Source organism: Sinocyclocheilus rhinocerous, unplaced genomic scaffold (genome assembly GCF_001515625.1).
Source record: "Sinocyclocheilus rhinocerous isolate Xijiao unplaced genomic scaffold, SAMN03320098_v1.1 scaffold3283, whole genome shotgun sequence".
Classification (NCBI taxonomy): domain Eukaryota; kingdom Metazoa; phylum Chordata; class Actinopteri; order Cypriniformes; family Cyprinidae; genus Sinocyclocheilus; species Sinocyclocheilus rhinocerous.
In genome coordinates, this window is record NW_015650698.1 from 156,611 (window position 1) to 164,680 (window position 8,070).

The following is an 8,070-nucleotide window of genomic DNA, read 5'->3' on the forward strand; positions in this document are numbered from 1 at the left end:
CTGTGTGTGAGTGTGTGAGTGAGTGTGTGTGTGTGTGTGTGTGAGAGTGCGTGCGTGCGAGCGAGTGTGCGTGTGTGTGTGTGTGTGTGATTTCACTCTGCCGCTCAAAGTCGCGTGTGATTTTCCATCTGTGTGTGTTTGAAACAGAGGGATCTGGAGCTGCAGCAGGTGAAGGAGAGAGAAGACGAGACTGAGAGACGGAGAGATGAACACCGGCTTCCCAGCATGCAAAGCTGCGGCACTCAGACCCAGCAGGTAGTGTAAACAGCACCGTTTCCCTGGCAACAGACTCCTCCCTTCATTTAAAAAGAGCTCATCCATGGTTTCTCAGTCGCTGAAGAGTTAATAATAAATAATTATATAAATATAAATAAATACATTTTAGTGTAATAAATATATAAACATAAATAGTAAATGTAGAAATTTTAATAAATGAATAATTACATAAATATGTAAACATATGTCTGCCCCACCTGCACTTCCTCCTCTGTGCCACAAGGTGGCGCTCGTCTCCTTAGAAACGGCTGATGTCAGGTGCAGCTGTTGCTATGGCAGCGCAGTAGAAGCCCTTCTCATGTTGTGCTGAATTTGACTGTGTGTGTGTTCTGGAGCTGCTGCGCTCAGTTTGACAAACACAACAGACTGCGATGAAATGACGGGCTTCTTGTCTGCCATTTCTTTCCTGCCTGTTCATAAACTCCAGACGAGAGAGGAGGAGGAGGAGGAGACGAAGGTCAGAGGTCAGGGAAGAGCCGTGACCTCGCAGCCACACACACAGGACCCAGAGCTCTCGTCTGATGTCATCACCACTGAGAGGTGAGGAGTAATTAGAGCTCATGAATAATTCAGGATTTGATTCGGCACAAACAAAAGTTCTATAAAGTCATTAGACTAATAGATAGATTTTATGTGCTTATTTTAATTTTACCTATTTATGATTTAATAAACTTTTAATAAGTGTTTTATTTTTGTTGTTTCTATTTTAAAATTATTTTTTGTATTTTAATTTGACATTTTTATGATTTAATACATTGTTTTATTTAGATTTTTTGTTTTGAAATTTTTTATTTAATTTATTTTTAGTAAGTTGTGTGTCGATTTGTTTTTATTTTACAAATATGTATTTACTTTAATTTTAAATTTTTCTGATTTAATAAATTTTTTAGTATGCATTATTTTTTTAAATTTATTTTAATTAAAAAAAAATTATTTAATAAATTTTTAGTCAATTTTATTTTTTGTTTTTATTTTAAGATTATTTTAATTTTATAATTTAATAATACATTGCAACTGTTATTTTATTTTTTTTAATTATTGATTGATTTTAATTTTACATATACTTTTACTAAGTGTTTTATTTTTTTTATTTTGAAAAAAAAAAATTTAATTTTACATATTTATGATTTAATAAACTTTTAATAAGTGTTTTATTTTTATTATTTCTATTTTAAAATTATTTTTTGTATTTTAATTTGACATTTTTATGATTTAATACATTGTGTTTTATTTTGTTTTTTTATTTTGAAATTTTTTATTTTAATTGGACATTTTTTATTTAATTTATTTTTAGTAAGTTGTATGCCGATTTATTTTTATTTTACAAATATTTATTTACTTTTTACATTTTTCTGATTTAATTCATTTTTAGTATGTTTTATTTAGTTTTTTATTTTAAAATGTATTTTAATTTGACATTTTTTATAAAAAAAAATTTTTACTAAGTATTTTATTTTTGTTTTTATTTTAAAAATATTTATTTTAATTTTACAATTTTAATTATTTTAGTAAGTTTTATTTTTATTTGTTTTTATTTTAAAAGTAGTTATTTTAATTTTACATTTTTATGATTTAATTAGTTTCCAGCTTTTCAGCAGCTCTGTTTGGGAGCCCCTGATAGACAGACAGGTGTTTCTCAGCAGTCAGTAAGCGGTGTCTTTCTCCTCTCGCAGGGATGTGCTGCGTAAAGCGAACACTCGTCTGCGTCAGGCTCTGACTGATGTGCTGAAGACGACGGCGGCGGCGGAGGAGACCATCGGCCGTCATGTGGAGGGCATCCTGGAGGCAGGACCTGCTAGAGGTCAGACACACTAACACACACTTTCCTCTATAACATAACTCACCAGGCGATCTGGGTTTGATTGAAGTCTCAGGTGTCCCCAGAATGTGTCTATGAAGTTTCAGCTCAAAATACTCCATAGATCATTTTGAAAATGCCTATTTTGAGTGGAAGCAGAAACACGCCGTTTTCGTGCCTGTCTCTTTAAATGCAAATGAGCTGCTGCTCCCCGCCCCCTTTTCCAGAATAGAGCTGCGCCATTACAGCTCGGACCTGCTAAAAACATCTGTTTTGGTTCTGATTATCATGTTTATCGCGCTGAAATCATGCGTTTTAAACCATATGAGTTTAAACTTCACATATACGGTTTTAGCCGCACACGCACAGAAAGCGGCTGTCACAGCACGTGAGTGCTAAACTAAGTTCTCATTCACGCACAAGTTTACATTAAAAACACACACGAGTTACAAAAACAGTGGGTTATGTCTGTGAAGGTAAACAGCTGGGAAATAAATCGCATGTTTATGTTAGATCTGTGTGGCAGCAGCAATATACAGTAAATAAATCAATAAATGCACTGCTCTGTTGTCTCCTCTGAGGCTGGGACTCTAAACAGTGTTGTGTGCTCGTCTGTGCAGCCAAACACAGAACAGTTAGCATGCTTTGCTCAAACTTTCTCCATGGCATTAGAACTAGTACACCGTTGTCGCTTGTGAAAACACAATAACGGAGCCGTGGGTGTAAACTTACAGATTAAGGGGCGGTAATATTATAATGAGATCCCTTTGCCACGTCACAGATGGAGCGAAATCAGACACGCTCGTTTTCTCAGACGCTTGCAGAAAAATGCTTCCCAAAACAGTTACTGGGTTAATCTTTTTCACGTTTCCTTGGTTGATAGATGCACCGGGGACCCGATTATAGCACTTACAACCTGGAAAAGTCAGATTTTCATGATATGTCACCTTTAATGTCAGTGATCAGAAGTGTTTGTGTTCAGCTATAATCTTGTTTGATAGAAGATTTAGAAACGTCTGACATTAGTCACACCAAAGCTCGTCTGTGAGGAGTTAATAACGATGTAATTGATGTGTGCGAAGCCACATCAGATCCTGTCTGTCTTGTTTGTCCTTTTCTGTTGACTCATTGTCTTTGCATAGAGATGTTTTGTGTACTGTGGAGGTGAGGTCATGTGACCTGCGTATGGGTGTGTTCACTGATGCCAAACCGTGTTATTTTACTGTCACTGAGATATTATTATCATAGTTTTAGCAATATTTTGAATGAGGGCTGTGCGGTGTGACCGTATGCATCGTTACTGTGGTGTAAAGTGTGTGTTGTTTTTGCTATAGGCCTATCGTTTATTTTGGGGTATGCAAATATATCTGCGTAGCACTGTACAATTTTAAATCAGTTTTTATTTCATATTTTATTATTTATAAATAATATTTATTATAATTTTAAATTTTAGTTAAAGTTTTAGTAATTGTGTTGTGTTTTGATACTTTTATAGTTTTTATTAATATTTTGAATCGGTTTTTATTTCATATATTAATATTTATTATTTAGAAATAATATTTATTATTATTTATTTTAATTTTAGTTAAAGTTTTAGTAATTGTGTTGAGTGTGTCTTTGTCATTTTTAGTAGCTTTTTTATATTTCAAGTAACAATTTTTTTTGTTTTTATGGTTTCAGTTTCTGATTTAGTTTTAGTATAACGTAATAACCATAATTGCTATAATACACCTGATATGAAATATACAGTATCATGCCCTGGACATGATCGAGCTCAGGCTGAATATGAGACAGACACTCCTGTAACTCAACACCCAAAACACACAAAAGACCCTGAACGAAACTACGTCCTTATTGTGTGAGATCATCTGAGTGACTCATTCATGTCTCGTTTATGCCTTTGTGATCTCATACATTAATCTGGAGTTCATTAAGTATTAATCCGTTACATCTCTGTCCTACAAAATCTGTTATTTTCAAAAACATCACATGCCTGACTGTGTTAAAGCTTTATACGGTTGTTATTTAAAGGCCTTTCTTTCATAATTGTTGAGTTGTTTTGATGTCGCTCATCAGAATCTCTTCTGTCCCGCACGCAGAGGGTTTCCACGGCAACGAGACGGTCGCCGATGATCTCTGCATGTTTTCAGGAGAGACCGAGACGGACGAAGGCCTGGAGGTGTCGCTGAGGATCAAGGGGGCGGAGCTACAGCTGCAGGAGGCGGAGCTTCCGCTGGAGAGGGAGGAGTTTCTGATGAGCATCAGCACTCGACTGCAGAGCGCCGTGGAGAAGCTGCTCATCACCATCACTGAGACCAGCACTCAGGTACGGCAAGCACAAGGAGCCAAAATAAACCGGGTCTACTCTAAACGTTTCAAGAGTTCAGAAACACACAAAAGTTTGGGGTTTTAGTCATCGAGGACCTGTATTTCAAATACATTTCTATTCATCTGTGAATCCTGAAAAATAAAATGAATCATGGTTTCCGCATCAATATTAATGTTTTCAACATTGATAATAATCAGAAATGTTTCTTGAGCAGCAAATCAGCATATTAGAATGATTTCTGAAGATCATGTGACACTGAAGACTGGACTAATGATGCTGAAAATACAGCTGCGCATCACAGAAATAAATTACAGTTTAACATATAATCACATAGAAAACAGCTGTTTTAAATAATAAAAATATTTCACAATTTTTACTGCATTTTTGATCAAATAAATGCAGCCTTGCTGAGCAGAAGAGACTTCTTTCAGAAACATTAAAATCTTTCTGACCCCAAACTTTTGAACTGTGTGTGTGTATGGCTGTTTGTTGGTTAAACACATTATGACTGGCTCATGCCGGTGATATCAGATGAAAGCTCAGAGGACACATGTCTGCTCCGGTGGGCGGGGCTATCCGCTCCGGTTGCCTGTAGATACCAGCAGATTTGCATACTGCTTCGGTCGCCGTGGCAGCAGCGTAACCCCGCCCCCAGTGCTCATCTGTAGGCTGAGGGCGTGTGCAGTGAAGCCAAACCATCTTTCCTAATGGTTTATTTCAGATCAGATACAGATCCTGACTGCACACATAAACAAATATCCATTATCTCTCCAATAATCAGTGTTATCTCTCAAAGCATATTTTGATGGACTCTGATGGTTTCCTGTTGGGCTCTGTGCTGTTTGGTTGATTCTTATGAAAAGATTTTTAATGAAGTGAGAACAATTTTTTTTTTTTTTTGTCTAAAATGAACTTTTATAAAAAAAATGTATTTATTTATTTTTCTATTTTTCACATTTCTCATCACAACTACAGCTGATTTGACTCCTGTTGGACTCAAAAATAAACTTTTTATGTGTTTATTTATTTAATCTTATAGATTTTTTTAATTATGATTTTTTCTATTTTTCACATGTTTCTCGTTATGAATTCAGCCGTTTTAACTTCTGCTGGACTTTCAAAAATAAACTATTTATTTATTCATTCATATTTTTTATTATTTTTTCTATTTTTCACATGTTTCTCGTTATGAATAACTTCTGTTGGACTTTCAAAAATAAACTTTATTTATTTATTTATTAATATTTTTTATTTTTTCTATTTTTCACGTTTCTCGTTATGAATAACTTCTGTTGGACTTTCAAAAATAAACTATTTATTTATTTATTTATTAATATTTTTTATTTTTTCTATTTTTCACGTTTCTCGTTATGAATAACTTCTGTTGGACTTTCAAAAATAAACTATTTATTTATTTATTTATTAATATTTTTTATAATTTTTTCTATTTTTCACGTTTCTCGTTATGAATAACTTCTGTTAGACTTTCAAAAATAAACTATTTAATTTTTTTTTTGTCTTATTTTTGATTATCTCGTTATGACTTCTGTTAGACTTTCAAAAATAAACTATTTATTTATTTATTAATATTTTTTATTATTTTTTCTATTTTTCACGTTTCTCGTTATGAATAACTTCTGTTAGACTTTCAAAAATAAACTATTTAATTTTTTTTTTGTCTTATTTTTGATTATATTTTCAATTTTCCACATGTTTCTCATCACAACTACAGCTGTTTTAACTCCTCTTGTACTTTCAAAAATAAACTATTTATTTATTTAATTTTTTTCCATTTTTCACATGTTTCTCACCACAAATATCGCTGTTGTAGCTGACATGGCACAGAGTTATGAACAAACAAATATCTTGGTATGCTAATAATTTGGCTGCCTTCTATCTATATTGATATTTTATGCTACAGATCTGAAGATTATATCGGATCAGATCCTGTTTGACTTGAAATATGAGCAAATGCGCACGTGTTGAGGGTAACTCTCAAGCCGCTGAAACACTAATGGACGTGTGTATCTGATGTAATCAGAGCCATGCTGCTGTAAAACGCAGTAAAACACCACGGTAAAACGCCTCAAATCAATACAACACTAAAATCTGAGCAAATACAGTATTTGCCGGTGATGCATGGTTGAAAAAGTAAAAAAAAACAGCATTTGTTTGAAATATAAATCTTTTGTGACATTCTAAATGTCTTTGCTGTCACTTTTGATCAATTTAATGCGTCCTTGATTAATAAAAGTATTAATTTCTTCATAAAAAAATATCCTACTGACCCCAAACTATTATAATAATTTCTCTCATAAGGTCTATAATCTGTTTTTTATTCTGAAAACGAGCTTCACATGTTCCATATTCTGGTTCTCATCTGTTAATACTGGAGATGATTGCTCTGTAAAACACAGTAAAAATTGTGAGACTTTTAGGATCTGAGTGAGATTAATCAGTTTTAATTGTGCTGTTAATGCTGGTTTCTCAGGTCTTAATGGCTTTCCCGTGAGCTAATCGTGTAAGGGCTTGTTCAGGAATGAAGATTTATGTCCAGGTTTGCGTGGAGGACGAGTAGTTAATCAATAATGTTGTTATCAGGGAGGCTTTGAAGAGAAAATAATTACTCGGGTGGCACATTCCTGATTATTAATTGTCTTCATGGTCTTTAACCCTCATAAAGCATTCAGGTCTGTGACATGCATAACAATTCCTAAACAATGCATGGTTTTTAGTAAGGGAACGAAACTTTGCAGATGCTTTAGGACCCTTAAAATACACTTAGTTTATTTCTTTCAGATTTTTTACAGTTATTTCTTAAGAGATATAACGTGTTTCGTGTTCGTGTTTTTTACTTGGGTCTGTATGGAGAACCATTAGCTGTCAAAAATACTTTTTGAACAATTATCTACGAAGTTATATTAGTGTCTTTTCGTCTCTTCCTCATATCTCACACGCTTTTGGACTGAATTTTGTTGATTAACATGAATATGTGCGTCTATTGTGGGAAAACTGACCGTGAAAGGGAGAGTTTATGCAAATAATGTCTATTTATTTAGTTTGAAAACTTCTCCGAGTAATATTCATATCGTTTTGATGTTGTTTTGTTAGAAATAAATATGTGGGTTTCATACACTCGAATGAGGTTAATACTGATAATTCTCACGTTATATGTTCTTATAAATTTCATACAATGATATATCCAAATCGAATTTCTCATCAGTATTGAAAAAAAATATCTATGTATTTTACATAATTTCTTTTTTTGGGTCTGGTTCAATTTCAAAGAATTTCTCAATTTTTTTTAGTTAATAGAAAAGGGGTAAATGCAGTCAAAGCTGCTTTTTTTTCGTTCACTCTTTAATGAAAGTGAATGAAAGTGAACAGTGAAAAATATTAAGTTTTATCAAATTCAAAAGGACCAGGAATGTGAAAATTGTGTAGAGATTCTGAGTGCATTATGAGGCTTAAATCATTTAGTTCTCAGTTGTGGAGCAGGAATCTAGTCGGACAGGCTCGGGCAGGGTGTGTGTTTGTGTGTGTGTGTGTGTGTGTGTGTGAGAGCGTGTGAGTGTGTGTGTCTGAGTGTGTGTGTGTCTGTGTGTGTGTGTGTGTGTGTCTGTGTGTGTGTGTGTGTGTGTGTGTGTGTGTGTGTGTGTGTGTGTGA

At 33.8% G+C, this 8,070-nt stretch overlaps 1 protein-coding gene across 1 annotated transcript in view; it reads left to right on the forward strand.

Annotated features, from left to right (window-relative positions):
• Positions 1 to 8,070, forward strand: part of LOC107712284 (A-kinase anchor protein 9-like) — a 137,848-nt gene that overhangs the window by 90,662 nt on the left and 39,116 nt on the right. Inside the window, exons 15-18 of the mRNA XM_016517495.1 lie at positions 148 to 255; positions 704 to 816; positions 1,950 to 2,077; positions 4,174 to 4,400. Coding sequence (XP_016372981.1) covers positions 148 to 255; positions 704 to 816; positions 1,950 to 2,077; positions 4,174 to 4,400 — 576 coding nt within the window. The remainder of the gene's footprint in view (positions 1 to 147; positions 256 to 703; positions 817 to 1,949; positions 2,078 to 4,173; positions 4,401 to 8,070) is intronic.